Source organism: Rousettus aegyptiacus, unplaced genomic scaffold (assembly GCF_014176215.1).
Source record: "Rousettus aegyptiacus isolate mRouAeg1 unplaced genomic scaffold, mRouAeg1.p scaffold_m13_p_1, whole genome shotgun sequence".
Classification (NCBI taxonomy): Eukaryota; Metazoa; Chordata; class Mammalia; order Chiroptera; family Pteropodidae; genus Rousettus; species Rousettus aegyptiacus.
In genome coordinates this window covers 114,015,313-114,031,060 of record NW_023416284.1, presented here as the reverse complement: position 1 = coordinate 114,031,060, position 15,748 = coordinate 114,015,313, and the positions used below count along the sequence as shown (strand labels likewise).

The window sequence follows — 15,748 nt, the reverse complement described above, 5'->3', positions numbered from 1 at the left end:
TCTGTGCCTCTAAGTCCAAAATTTCATATTGTGTCTCCTAAATTGATCCTCTCATTTTTCTCATAATTGCTTTTTAAATTTTTTATTCTATTTTCTACTATTTCCCCCATTAAATATCTTAAAAATAATATTGAATTTTTTGTTTTATCATATTTTTAATTTTCTAGAGCATTTTCTATTGCCTAAATTGTACATTTCTGACATTCTTTTATTTTATGTAGATAAAATAAATTTTCTTATGCCTCTAGCGATATTATAGTTTTGATTCATTTTAGCTTTCTTCTGTTCAATTTAGTATCTCAGTTTTCTGTACTTTTAGTGATTGTTTGTTCTTTCTGATTTCAAATCTTTCTGCCAAATGTTAGGTGATCATATTCATTGGTGAGGACCTAAGAAGACTTGTATGTGAAGATGAGCTGTGATGACTGGCAGCTCATTAGGGTTGCAAGTTGTCAGCTGGCTGTTCATTGGGGGAACCTCAGTGAGCTTGGTATCTTTGCAGCAGGAGCCTCTAAGATTCTCTTTCCTGGGAATAAACCCTGAAAATCATTTGTTTGTGGGCCTGTGGAAGTGAGCGAGGGATCCAAATAATTTTCTGGGTTTATGATTTGAGGGAAAAGCTATTTCTAGAACCCACTTAAGTATCACATTCTCAGATACTTTTAAGTCCTGTTTTCTGCTAGGTACATGAGATTGTTTTTCATAAATAGACCCTCTAATTACACTTCTGTGTTTCTATTATTGTCATTCTGCTAATTCGGTCACTATACCATCATCGTCTTTTCAGCTTTTCAAAACGTATTAAAAATACTTGCTCACTGTTATCTCCTATCTCATTCTCTCTGTAGGTTAAAGCTTTTCTTTCTTTCTTTTTTTTCTTCATTAGTTCTTTTTGAGGCTTTAGGAGGAAGGGGCAATAATATTTCAGTGAAATTCAAATGTTTGATCACATACATTATTATGTAAAACTCTATGCTTATAAATTGGACAACTTTGATAAGATGGATAAATTTCTAGAAAAACACTAGTTGGTAAACTGATTCAATAATAAGTATAAAATCTGAATAGTCCTACAAGCTCTAAAGTAATTGAATTATACAGTTTTTAAAAATCTTTCTACAAAGAAAAGCATTGGAAATATATTGTTTTCTACACGTTTACCAAAATAGTTGATAAAGAATTAAATATAATACTTAAACTTCTCCAGGAACATTTATCAATTGATTATATGAGGCTAACATTACCATATTTGACTTATTTTCTTTCAGGACATTGAAAATATGATTTTTATTGACATTATTTGATATGTTGACTTTTTCTTTTCTTGTGTCTCATCTCTAATAACTCCATTCACTGATTAATTCATCCTAATATAGTGCTAATTTTCTATAATTTTAATATTATTAGCAGTTAAAGTTACACTGGTAAGATTGTAAGATTTCTAACATTTTGCATGGCTTCCTAACTCTTCCTTTTTTTTGACAGTGGTATGTGAGATTTCTAAATGAGGTCTGCACATAGCAAGAAAATTTCAGCTTGTGAACCATGTTTACTTTACAATTTAGTTGTAAGTTGCATGGCTTACATGATATTTTTTTCAGGAAGCCATGCATCACAAACCGCAGACTTTAGGTTTGTTAACCATAAGCAATTTTAACGTAAGGAAATTACCTAGATGAGTCTGCAGATAAATACTACCTCCTTAACAAATATCATTGGTCTATTTACTAGGAGGTTTAGTTATATTTACAAGGAGATATATTAGCCTCCTATGTTTTTTCATTACCCTAGAATATTATAGCTGTTAATGAAAGATAATAGGTTCTCAATTCAGCTTAATTAACTCCTTTCTCTCAACAATTCTGGAATTTCCAGTTTTTTTTTTTACAATTCTCAAATTTTTCTTTCTTTAATTCCCTATTTACCAATTTATTAATATTTTTCTATAAATACTTTACTAATACATTTATCATAGCTATTTTACAGTGTTGGTACAATAATTCTAAGTCTGGGCCATCCTTGTGTCTATTTTTACTAATTTTCCTCTTGAATATGGTCTTTGCTATTTTGCAATCTCATTTTTTATTATTTTACAGATATGTCTCACATTAGAGTGTGAAATAGCTAAATTATATATATATATATTGTATGCATGTGTACACACACACATTGCCTTGCTTCACTCCTTTCTGTCAGAAAATTAGGATAATGCCCTGATCATTTTTCTATCATAAATATTTTAAAGAATTTTTTCCCAAATTTCTTTTGAAATGGTTTCCTATGCAACTGCAACATATAAAGAATGAAAGTGCTTTTTATATAAAATGTATTGCTTATAGTTATTACATAATTTTTATAATTATTAATTGGAAACTTATTGACATTTAATTATTTTTTAAAAAATGCATTCACTTGGATGCTGGGTCTTGGTCTGATGGTTTATTTCTCAGTCCATTTTTAGAATGAGAAGGTTGGGTCTTATTCTATTTTAGGTCTCTTTCAAATTTAATATTCTATAGACACAGAACCTTATTTTTGGTAGGTGTCAAATTTATTTTATCAAGTTATTTGACAACTGTCTTTAATCATTCAATGTGAGTTCAAGTTTGATAAAAGTTATTTTTCTTATTTATTTGAAAGAATGTGGAGGTGAAAAATGTGATGTGGCTATTGATGCTTACTTCTTTCTTGCTTCAAACTGCACTGAAAATGCAGTCCATGGGAACCGGTCTGAAGACCTTGGTTGTGTATGTCCGTTCCAATGTGAAGAAACAATGGAGGTAAGGTAAATTGAATATATATAGTAGTCTCTCATTTGTCTCTTTAACTCATAATTGATTGATTTGAAAAAGCTAGAAGTGTTTAGGTTACCAATTCAATGTCCAAGATGTGCACAGCTTAAAAATAACTTCATAAACAGATTCTCAACAATCTACTTGGCAACCTTTTTTATTTCTTATATTTACAAATAGAGAGGCAATAAGGATTTTTAACAATAATTTTATCTCTAGTCATTTTGTGTTTTATTTATGCCATAATTTGCTGACTGATTAAATTCTCTCAAATGCAGTTATGATTATGCCACCTTTTATTTAAAGACCATAAAGAATGACCATTGTCTTTTGGAATATACTTAAATTTATGGGAGATTTCCTGTCTCTGGGCAACATGACCACTAACAATTGTGAGGCCTAACGCAAAAATACAAAGAACAGCCCTCTTTTTTCTCAATTCACTTTCATCTTGTATAAATAAAGGCAATATTTTCAAACAAATAATAAGAAACAAAAATTTTAGGATATTAATTTTAAACATTAAGGAACATTTTTGTCAAAATGACTCAGGAGTTTTCTAAAAAGTTTTGAGAGTTAACAGCATATTTGTGACCTCTCGTCTCTGGACAAAATCTAATTTGGTCATTTTAAAGAAATAAGGCGTATTTGAATTTTATCTTTGGTATATCATTCATATAAAATTTTCAAAAAGATTTATAAACTATTTTCATTATGAATAAATCCATTAACTTTAAGCCAACTATATAAAATATAATACTATTTACTTCAAAAACCATCTAGAGAGGTATTACCAATATAGGCAAACAGGTTTCAAATTCTTCAGACCTTTTAATTTCAAGTATGACCACAAATGTATCTCTTATTGCTTTTAAAATATATAAACATATATATTAAGTTTAATATACTTTTACATGTATGTATTTAGCCAATCACAGATACTTGATTATGCACATAGATGACTAAAGTTTTTATCTTTAATATTTATTTAATTTTATCAGCATTATAAGAATATTATATGTTAAATTTACTAATAAATTGTATACTTTTTCTTAGGAAACAGACAAGTAAATCATATTTATTATCTTGTATATATATTTCCATTTCTCTGTATTTCTTTAAAATAATTATCAACTTTAAATAAAGTAACATTTGTTTTATTAGACTCAAGAGAAAATAAAAGCAATTCAATAACTTTTAGCTATTTTATTTTTTATGATTACATATTTTTATATCTTTTATAATTTTAATGTGAAGCAAAATAAATACAAATATACATATAGACACATAAATATACTTCAATTAATGATATTTTCATGTCTTAATTTTCATTCTATAAAGGAACAAAAGTCATTTTTTTAATTACTTAATTTTTGTGGAGAAGTGATTTGATTAACAAAACCCAGTAAGTTTCAAGTATACAGTTCGACAGTACAATTCACATATATATATTGCATTATGTTTTCATCGCCCATAGTTAGGTTTCTTTCTGTCACCACATAGACCCTTTTTACCTCTATCTGCCTCCCCCTCTGGTAACCAATTGTCTACTGTCCATGTCTCTGTTTGTTTGTCATGTTTGTTGGTTGTATTTATATTTATATACCACATACACATGATATCACGTGTTTTTCTACTTTATCTGGCTTATTTGCTGAGCATGATTATCTTGAGGTCCATCCATGTTGTCACAAATGGCAGTACTTTATTTCTTCTTATAGCTGAGTAATATTCCATTGTATATATGTACCACATTTTCTTTATCCAATCATCTATCATAGGGCACTTCGGTTGCTTCCATGTCCTGGCCACCTTGAATAATGTTGTTATGAACATCAGTGTGCATATATCTTTTTGGATAAATGTTTTCAAGTTTTTTTGGATAAAAACCCTGTAGAGGAATAAATCAAATGGTAAATCAAATGGTAGATCAATTGTTAGTTTTTTGAGAAAACTCTATACTGTGTTCCACAATGATTGTACCAATTTGCATTCCCACAAACAGCATATGAGGGTTCCTATTTCTCCACATCCTCTCCAACACTTATTATTACTTGTCCTGTTGATAATAGCCATTCTAACAGGTGTCAGATGACATCTCATTCTGGTTTTGATTTGCATTTCTCTAATAGCTAGCAATGCTGAGCATCCTTTCAGATGTTTGTTAGCCATTTGTATGCCTTCTTGGGAGAAGTATTTGTTTAGGTCCTCTACCCACTTTTTAATTGATTTTGGGGGGTTTTGTTGTTGTTGTTGAGTTATATGAGTTCTTTGTTTATTTTGGATATTGAGCCCTTATTGGAGGCATTGTTTGCAAATATATTTTCCCATTTGGAATGTTGTCTCTTTGCTTCCTTGATGATTTCTTTTGCTGTGCAAAAACTTTTTAGTTTGATACAGTTCCATTCATTTATTTTTGCTTTAACTACCCTTGCCTTTTAGATCAAATTCATAAAATCCTCTTTAAGTCCAAAGTCCATGAGTTTCATTCCTATGTTTTCTTTTATGCATTTTGTTGTTTTGGTCCTTAATCCATGTTGAGTTAATTTTTGTGTATGGTGACAGACAACAGTCTAGTTTCATTTTTTTTTTTTTCAGATGGCTTTTCAGTTTTTCCAGCACCATTTATTGAAGAGACTTTCCTTTCTCCATTGTATATTTTTGGCTCCTTTGTTGAAAATTATTTGCCCATATAAATGAGGGTTTACTTCTGGACTCTTAATTCTGTTCCACTGGTCTGTCTGTCTGCTTTTATGCTAATATCATACCATTTTGATTATTGTCACTTTGTAGTATAATTTGAAGTCAGACAGAGTGCTAATTCCAGCTTTGTTCTTTTTACTCAGGATAGCTTTGGAGATTCTGGGTCTTTTTGCTTCCATACAAATTTGATGATTTTTGTTTGTTTTATTTCTTTAAAAATGCTAATGGTATTTTGATGGGGATTTCATTAAATCTGTATAATGCATTAGATAGTAAGATCATTTTAACTATGTTGATTTTTCCTATCCAAGAACATGGGATATTTTTCCATTTTTTTGTATCTTCTTCAATTTCTTTTGATAGAGTCTACAGTTTTTGTTATATAGGTCCTTCACATGTTTCATTAGGTTTATTCCTGGGTAATTTATTCTTTTTGTTGCAATTGCAAAAATAATATTTTTAAATTTCTTTTTCTGACAATTCATTGTTTAGGTACAGGAATACTACGGATTTTTTACATTGATTTTGTATTCTGAAACTGTATTTGTTTATTATTTTGAGTAGTGTTCTGATGGAGTCTTTAGAGCTTCCTATATAGATATTCATGCCATCCACAAATAGTGATAGTTTTTGACTTCTTCATTTCCTATTCGAATGCCTTTTTCATCTTTCTCTTGCCTAATTGCACTTGCTAGGGCCTCCAATATTATATTGAATGATAGTGATGACAGTGGATAGCTTTATCTTGTTCCTGATCTTAGAGGAAAGGTTTTAATTTTTCATCATTAAATATAAGGTTAGCTAAGGGTTTCTTGTGTATAGCCTTTATTATGCTGAGATACTTTTCTTCTATACTTATTTTATTAAGTGTTTTGATCATAAATGGATTTTGTATCCTGTCAAAGTCTCTGCTTTTTTTGATGTGCTCACATCATTCTTTTTTTTTTTTATTTTGTTTATGTGGTGCATCATATTAATTGATTTGCATATGTTAAACCATCACTTTGCCCTGGGAAGAAGCCCATTTGATCACGGTGTATAATCTTTTTACATATGTTGTTGTATTCAGTTCACTAGTATTTTATTTAGAATTTTTGCATCTGTGTTCATGAGAGATATCAGTTTATAGTTTTCTTTTTTGTGTGTTATCTTTGGTAAGTTTTGGTTTCAGTGTAATAATTGGCCTTATAGAATGAGTTGGGAAGTATTGCCTTCTCTTCAACTTTTTGGAAAAGTTTGAAAAGAATAGGTATTACATCTTCTTTGAAAGTTTGATTAAATTCACTGATGAAGGCATCTGGTCCTGGATTTTTACTTTTTGGTAGGTTTTTAATGATTCTTTCCATTTTTATACTGTTGATCGGTCTATTTAGATTTTCCAGTTCTTCTTTATTCAGTCTAGGAAGGTTATATATTTATGAGAGCTTGTCCATTTCTTCTAGGTTATTAAATATAGTGTCGTGTAATTTTTCATAATATTCATGTAAGATCTTTTGGATTTCTGTGGTATCTGTCATAAGTTCTCTTTTATCCTAGATTTGGTATAAGGGAAATTTTAAACCATATTTAGAGACTATTAATTGCATCTTTTTCTTATTTAAACATTGTTCAGGTATCAAAAGATAATTTATAAATTTAATTTAATATCACTGTAAGGTTTTGACTTGACCAAAGATTTAGAAATTGTGATTTACACCATCATGTTAAGACCTTATTATTTGTAGTGTTATCAATAAAATATTCTCATACATCAGTGTAGTAGAATCAATAAAAATTAACAAGGTTAAACTCTTTTAAAGTATATCCATTATTAAATTTTTCATTATTTTAATTTTATAGTTATAAAAATCATAAGCAATCTGAGGAAACTAATAGAATAGTTCTTTTAAGATTAAATTAATTATTTTTGTTTTCCTGAAAAGTCATTTGGAAAATTACATTAGATCTTTTTAATATAAATAAATCTCTGTGTTCATATATTTTAAAAAATCAAGAAATTCAACTCTATGCCAAAACTCTAAGGGCCTAATTTTCTATTCATCTAAATGACAACTTATGCTACCCATACACTTTCTGCTTTGCTAAATTTTGGCAAAGAAAAAATATAAATAAAGCACAGTTAATCATCTTCCCTCTTATATTTTTTACTCTCTGAACAATGGTCCTACTATATACATATATATATCAATATATATATATCATTATATATATAAGATACATATATACATAATGATATAAAAATTATTTATGGTCAATAATTTTTAAAAATTTTCTGAGAAAAAGAGAAAGGAAAAAAGAGTAAATATGAAGAAGTGAAGGGGCACTAACTTCAGGCAGATATAAAATCATGATTGTTATCTCCACTCTGGAAAGAGTAGTCAAGGCTTAAATGCAGAAAAACTCATTTTTACAGACACACACACACAAGCAAGTTATTATTATGGAGAGTTTAAACAATAACACATCCTTGACAATTCCATAGAGCCATATAATTAAAAATCCCGTGCTTACTAATCCCAGCAATATTAAAATAAAAGAGGGGCTACTGTGCATTAAACAGAGTAATCTCTCTATTAGACACACAGGACGGAGACTCTCCTCATGAGAGCTTTCCTCTTTTTGTTTTAAAGCATCTATAAAATGAACAATCTTGTTCATGTCATAATTTCTCCGGAGTGGCCACTGCGATTTTAGATTGTCCTCTGAGGAATTATAACAGTTGTGTGTGTATGTGTGTGTGTGTGTGTGTGTTTATCTTACAACATGAAAGAAGGCATGCGTGGTGTCAAAGTCTTTGAGACTGAGACGTCCCCATGAAAAATTATATAGGTACTTGTGTAATGCTGTGTCTTCAGAACCTGTTAAAGAACAGTCAGTCCCAAGGGAGGGCCTGACAAAAGCGTTCATAGGATTCTGAAATTTTGACTTCGGGAAAATTATGTCCAAGGAATACAGACTGATGTGACCATTTGAACTCATTGTTCATTTAAGTCATCTGGATGATGCTCTTATAAAACCTATGCTTCTCTTCACTCCCAGGAGACATCCTCTTATAGAATCACCAGAGGAAGTAATGTTGACAGAGATTTTCTCTCTCTTTAGATTAAATTGGATCGCATATTCAAAGAACTCTTACTTTTTCTTATTCTTAAAAGACAAAATAAACTTAGCATTTGGGAATTTAATAAAAAAAAAATTGAATTTCAGACCTGATACCATACCTGTGTCACTGTCACATGCACTATTTGCAGTCTTGAGTCCTCAGGTTTTGTAGTGGGGCATTTTAATTTGATCTTTACAGAATTTTGTGTTTATTCATGGTTGACCCTCTAAAAGACTACCAGACAATTTCATTGATCAAGAAAAATAATACTTTTAGATTTATGCATTTAGAGAAAACAACACCTTAACAGAATCTTACTAGTATTTCAAGAGGGAGAAGTTATGGTAAGATATTTAATACACTAGAGGCTTGGTGGGTAGAGGTGGGATGAGTTACTGGTAAGGATCAGTCAGAGTTTATGTATAAAGCTTTGTGCTGGTGGGCACAGCATGATGAGAATCTTAAAGCGAATTAGATAAGCAAGTTGTTAGTCTTGGTAAATAACTTGTTTTAGTTATTACCTCTTACTTCTTAGATGCAAGTATTTTATGGAGCAAACAATAAGTTTCTTTCTCATTTTCTGTGTGTGTATGTGTGTGTGTTTTTAATACAGTGCAGGAAGCTGGGTTCATTTTAGTTCTCATTATCAAAGACTAAAATTTCAAAAGTATCCTTTCATTTCTTTTGTTACACAAAAAAGTTTCCCTGCTGAAAGTTTATTTTTTAAAAGACTGAGTTTATTTAGCTGTGTGTTGCCTAGAAAAAGGATGAGATTCCTGGGGCATTCAGTCTGAGCCACTAGCAGCAGGGCTAATGGGGAAGACAATATGTCCACCCACCTGGAGTTGATGGCTCTCTTATAGGCTATGATTCGGGGAAGAGAGATCTAAGTTGTTTTCAAATAATTTATGGTAGCTATAGATAAGGAGAATGGGAAAAGGTAAAGCAGGGGCAGTTTTAGGATAAGTGCATAGTCCTAGAAAGTGTACAAAGAAATATTTTCTACTTTTGATTCATTATGGGAAACAGTTCAGAAAGATCATGCACAAACAAGATATGCTGGCATCTGGTAGTTGGCTACTTCTTTTTAAAGAGCCATCCAGAAGTTGATTCAGAACTCTAAACATATTCGGGAATGTGAGCAATCTTTCATTTGTCCTCCACAGCTATTAATTTGTTAATTACTCTTGTCTCTTTGTCTCATTCTCCAGCCTGCTTTAATTTAATTTAGGACAGCTCAGAATTTTTTCTTGTCACTTTGCATTGTTTCTCTTCAATGTTCTTTTTAAATGCAAACAGTTTTGAAAGAAAAGCACGTAAACATAAGAAATATTTTTAGTAATCCTGCGACAAAAAAGGTTATAAGATTATATATTATTATGAGTTATTAGGGATGGAGATTGCTTTTAAAACAACATAGAAGACACAAAAGGACAATAAAAGTTGGAATGTGAAAGACCTTTACCAAATTTAACCTATTTCAGTATTTTGGCTAGATCCAAACCAGTATAATTTTGGACTTTAATTCATATCAATATACAGTCATATACCCCATAATGGTGTCTCATAATGGTGTCTCAGTCAATGGTGGATGTTGGTCCCATAACGTTATAATGGAGCTGAAAATTTCCTATCACCTAGTGAGTTACCTTGTGGCTGTTGTAAAGTCTTAAGGAAACACATACTCATACTTATTATTGTGTTATATTTGCCTATAGTATTCACTATGTGAACATTTTGTACTTGTTTGTAGCTTAGGAACTATAGAAAAACAGAATTTGTCACCCCAAAATATGCCTCTTTGTCATAAGATAATTTTAGAATGGTTAATTCATGGAAACAGAAGATATGGGAGAAGCTCTGAAAATCAAGTAGAAGTTACTTTTTGTAAAAGACATTCATATTTGTAAGGAAAATCTCCATTTGTGTCTCCCTTGTTCTGGAACAGGGGGATGAACTTATCTCTAGAAATTTTTATCAATACAGAAGACAAGAATTTAAATCTGCATAATAAACATTATTGTTTATCTTGCTTTTCCTGGTAATCTCCTATAACTGACTCCCCTCACCCCAGCATCTTCTTTTTTCTTCAAGCTGAAGATGGTATTTATGGTAGTGGCGTTAGCCATTTTGACAAATTGTTTAGTTTTCCTGAGTTTCTCCCATTGATATAGGAGGTGTACATGTTATTAAGCTTTTGTTTGTTTTTCTCCTGTTAATCTGTCTTTTAGTACAGGGGTATCTCAGCCAAGAACCCAAAAGGGTATAGGGAAAATTACTTTTTCTCTCCCACAGAGCAGTATTGCCTAGATTAATAGTAGACTATACCATCTAGTTTTTTGTAATGTGCTCCATGATGCTCACACTAGTATGAAATCATTTAATGATGCATTTCTTAGAACATATACCTATCATTAAGTGGCATGTGACAGTATTTTTATTCAGCTAAGAATATGGTGAAGACATTCTTAATGTTTCCCTTGCTTTGAAAAACTTTACATAAGGTACTTTTGGGGGCTGTAGACTCCTGACATCTTTTTTCTTAAAGAATTTGCTTTAGAAAATTTACTACTGTAAGTATTTTTCTGCCTTTTTAAAATATATGCAAATCTCCTCTCAGCCTTTTGCCAGTTTTAAGACCCAGGAATATCTTTCTCAAGGATCTGTGAATTATCTCTTTTAAGTATAAATACTGAAGGAAATAGTACCCCTTTTCCTAATCCCTGTGAAAGAGTAGGAACCTAACTTCATTGTGTTCCAGTTAGCAAACACACAAGGCCTACCGACAGAGCAATATCTTTGCAAACTCAGGAATAATTCAATGTACCTTACATAGCTCATTGATCAATTTCATTCCTAATTTCCTCCAGTTGTTTTCCACTAGCTCATGACAGCAGTTAAAAACCCTCCTGGCTTTTGTTTCAGCAGAGTTAAGTTTTATCTCTCTTCTCTATTACAATAATCTTAAATAGCCTTCCCTGACTTTTTAACTTCATCTGGTACAGTTTTTACTCTAATACTTTTCTAAGAATCTGGGTTTCTATATATCATCTCATGGGTAATTCAAAGTTTTGGAGTTTTATATTTTCTAGTTATGCTAAATGTGGAGAATACATATATATATATATATGTATATGTATATATATATATATACGATTTTTAAATATAGCATATTTGAACAATTGGCAAATTTTGAATAAAGTTTATAAGTTATGAAATATAGTATTATAGCAGTTAATTTCCTAACTGATCATTTTACTGAAGTAATTTAAGAGAGTATTCTTGTTATTTAAAAAATTGCACACTAAAGTAGTTAGAGACAAAGTACATCACAATCACAAATTTCATAAAACAAAAATATTTATATTTACATATATAGGAAAAGAGAACAATAACACAGTGTCATAAAATGCAGATTATTGTTTTCTCTATAGGTGCTTAAATTTGTAAGACAATTATAGTATTGCACCTTTAATTTAAGAAAGTATGTAACAAATACCTTCTGCATGTAGGAAATTATTACATGCTCAAATATTGAGGGATAAAGACTTTTCTGAAGTACAAATACAACATACAGACACAGGTAGAGAAAGCTTATATATTCAATTATAGTATTTTAACCATGAATTAAGAGTAAATAGCAAAGAAGTGATCTGTCCATGTCAAGGAACTGTTCTTCATAAAAAAGTTGACTTTTTTAATTGACTTGAGGACCCAAGGGCAAAATGGAAAAACAGATTCTTATGTGACTCTTACCCAACAGAGTCTAGATCTCTGTAAATCATTTATCTGTCACCATAGGATCAGATCAAAACAAATTTCTAATCATTGTTGCCACTGATGGAAAATAACTTACTACTTATAAATAAACCCAAACCAAAAAGGAAACATGGAAGCGCCAAGAGGAAAAAAATACAAGAGATATCAAAGTTCTACAGAAGTTTTTAATTCACTTCTTAGAGCGAGGAAAATATATGCCTAGTTTTAAGCTTTCCTCAAGAGGTACATTTTCTCTGGAGATGAAATTTACTTAATTCTTTTAGGTAAATCCATTGGGCATATGTGTGAAAGAGCTCTTCATAATAGTTAAAATGATATATTTTTTAAAAGGTAAAATTTTGATTTTTTTAATTTTAAAAAAGTAAAATTATGACTTCCATATAAATATAAAATATGTGTTAAAGATTTTATTTAATTCATTTCTAATAAGGGATATAGTAAAATATTACATTCAGTTCAAAGGAAATCCAAATATTTTACTCAAGAAGAAAAAACTACTTAGTGATACAGGATACAGATTTTCTGTTGATCTGGGTCTGAATACTGTTTATACCCTATCAGTTAATATTTAAGAAACATCTATATAAATATGATTAAAATAAATTTTTAAAGTAATTTTTTAAAAATATATAATGGATTTTTTTTAGCTTTTTACAATATATGCATTTCTTTCATAATTTGAGTATAAACTGAATATTACTGTTGACCATGATTTTGACATAAATCAAAACTGAATTTTACCTTTGCAAAAGAAACACAAGAATTAAATACATAAAGAAAAGAAATAAATTTAAACTTTGAAACAATTGTATATTTGTAGTATGTTATGGACATGTAAAATTGTTCTTATTTCTTCTTTTTTTTTTATAGATGTGTACAAATGGATTCAGTTGTTTGACTGAGGAAGATAATAAGGAATATTTTTGTCTATGTATTCTCAGAAGGCCTGGAAAAATGCATCTGGAAAATACAACTGACTACCAAGGAAGTGGGTGTCAACATGAAGCAATTTATAAAGATGAATTTAATATATCCAGGTATTTATGCGTCATTTGAACAAAAATATCTCTAATTTATCAAAAAGTTATAATTTTACTGAGAAAATATAATTTATTTTATAATATTCAATAATCAATTTTGTTTAATATATCAGGATTTATATATCAAACATATATACATATAATTACAAATTATTTATAAGGTATATTGTATTGCATTATGAACGCTAATGTTAGCACACAAAGAAGGGAAAAGACTATAGACTTGTAAAGGAATAATTTTTCTATATCACACTAGAATTTAAGTTAGTATCTATGGTAGATTAAATCTGTGGTAGATTCTGATATATTAAGATCTATATAGTAAGCTTCAGAGCAACTATTAGAAAATAATTCAAGTAACTTAAATAATACAGTAAAAATAGCAGTACAGGTATTAAAGTTTTGTTCTAAAAAATATTCACTTGATACAAAAGGATAAGGTATCAGAAGAATAGAGGTATAAGAAAGATGAGACGTGAGGAAAAACAAAAAGAATTGCAGACATAAATCCAACTATATCAATAATAATATTAAAATCCAATGGATTAAAATTTTAATTGAAAGGCAAAGATTTTCAGGATAGATAACTTCTGGATATAGGCAAGTATATTTCATCTATAGGAGACATGGTCTACATTTAAATGCACAATTAGGTTAAAATAAATGGGAAAAGATAGTCAAACGGCAACCATAGAAAGCTGGAGTATCATGTTAATATCAATCACAATAGACTTTAAAAGAAAAAATAATAACTAGAGAAAATGAATGTCATTTTATAATAATATAAGAAAGAGCTAATCCATCAGAAGAGTGGCAATTATAATAAGAGATGACGTATTGCCATTTTCGACAACATGGATGGACCTTGACATAATTATGCTACGTGAAATAAGCCAGATAGAAAAAGTTACAATGTAGGTAAAAGAAATGTAGAAAAAGATCTTTGTGGTTGGAATAAAGAAATTTTAAGGCTAAACTCACAAGGTATAATTTATAAAGCAAAACAATGATAGTACTGTAATGATATTAAATTTTATTTCTAATGAGACACCAGCAATAACAATAATAATAATAATAATAATAATAATAAACAGTTGATAATGCATACACATTTTTCTGTTGAGATATATTATCTGTAAATGCAGCTTAAAGCGCATAATATAAGTGAAGTATTTTACAAAGTTTTGAATATTACCACATGTTTGCCCTAAAATGTTCAAAACATTTTCTCAGAATTTGAATAACCTTAATGGGGGAAGGGGGAAGAAATCCCACCAGCCATCTTTTTCACTCAAAACTTAGGAGAGTTTTTGGTAAGTGTGGATTGTAATTTCTCAACACCAGGTCCAGACGGTGACATTTTCGTGGGTCCAGCCCTTTATGAAGCTTTCAATTTATGCTCAAGTCACCAATCCCTACTTGCTACCAGAAATATAACAAAATGAAATGTATTCATTCATACATTTATTAAACATTTGTTGAGTACTTTATAATTAGAAAATTTTGTAGAAGTGAGATCTGATTCCTATCCTCTTGTAATGTACCACCCATAGGTAAATTGATGTTCTCCTCAGAACACATCTCATGGTTATTTTTTCATTTCATTTATATTTCATTTCATTATATATTTTAAATTACTAAAGTAACTATTTTTCACTTTCTAACTTTCTCAACATGAAATACTTTGTGTTATAGCATTGCATTTTCTGGCTTTTTTTCTGGAAACTAAATTAAACCTGTTTCCTTTATAGGCTGTTTTAGGAATTTCACATTTTCACATAATGCTGAATATAACTAAGACACTATTTGCAGTTATAAGCAAAAGTTCTATTTCAAAGTGTAAAATCTAAAAGTCCATGATAAAATCAGGTATAGTTTCAAAACCTGTTTCTGTATAGTCAAGAGGCTTGTATAAATACAGCTTTATGTGAATTTGCTGCAGAATTATATTTCAATCAGAAATTTCTTATTTCTGAACCATGAAATCTAATGATTATTAATTTCTAAGACTATTTTAATTTCTGCCATGACATCAGTGACATTTTTTTTTTTTTACTAAGAAATTGAATTTCTTGTATTGTATATATTTTTAATTTCGGGCATACCATGAATAATTTTGTCTCCCAGGCAAAAGTTTTTGTGTTATGTTCTCTTTGAGAAAAAAAGAAAAAAGGAAACCAGACTGCATATAAAGGTGGCTTATTGTATATATGTATGTATGATGTATATATTTTTGTTTTTAGTTAGTTTGATACTACCGAGCTACATTTTGTCTAGTGGCTGGATCCCTTCCCTTTATCTATTGGATTTACATAAACTGGTATATTATT

The 15,748-nt window shown here is 29.8% G+C and overlaps 1 protein-coding gene across 1 annotated transcript in view; it reads left to right on the top strand.

Annotated features, from left to right (window-relative positions):
* EYS (eyes shut homolog) overlaps positions 1 to 13,434 on the top strand; it is a 138,299-nt gene extending 124,865 nt beyond the window's left edge. The window contains exons 7-8 of the mRNA XM_016160553.2: positions 2,641 to 2,780; positions 13,249 to 13,434. Of these exons, the coding sequence (XP_016016039.2) occupies positions 2,641 to 2,780; positions 13,249 to 13,434 (326 nt within the window). The remainder of the gene's footprint in view (positions 1 to 2,640; positions 2,781 to 13,248) is intronic.
* Positions 13,435 to 15,748: the final 2,314 nt, after the last annotated feature.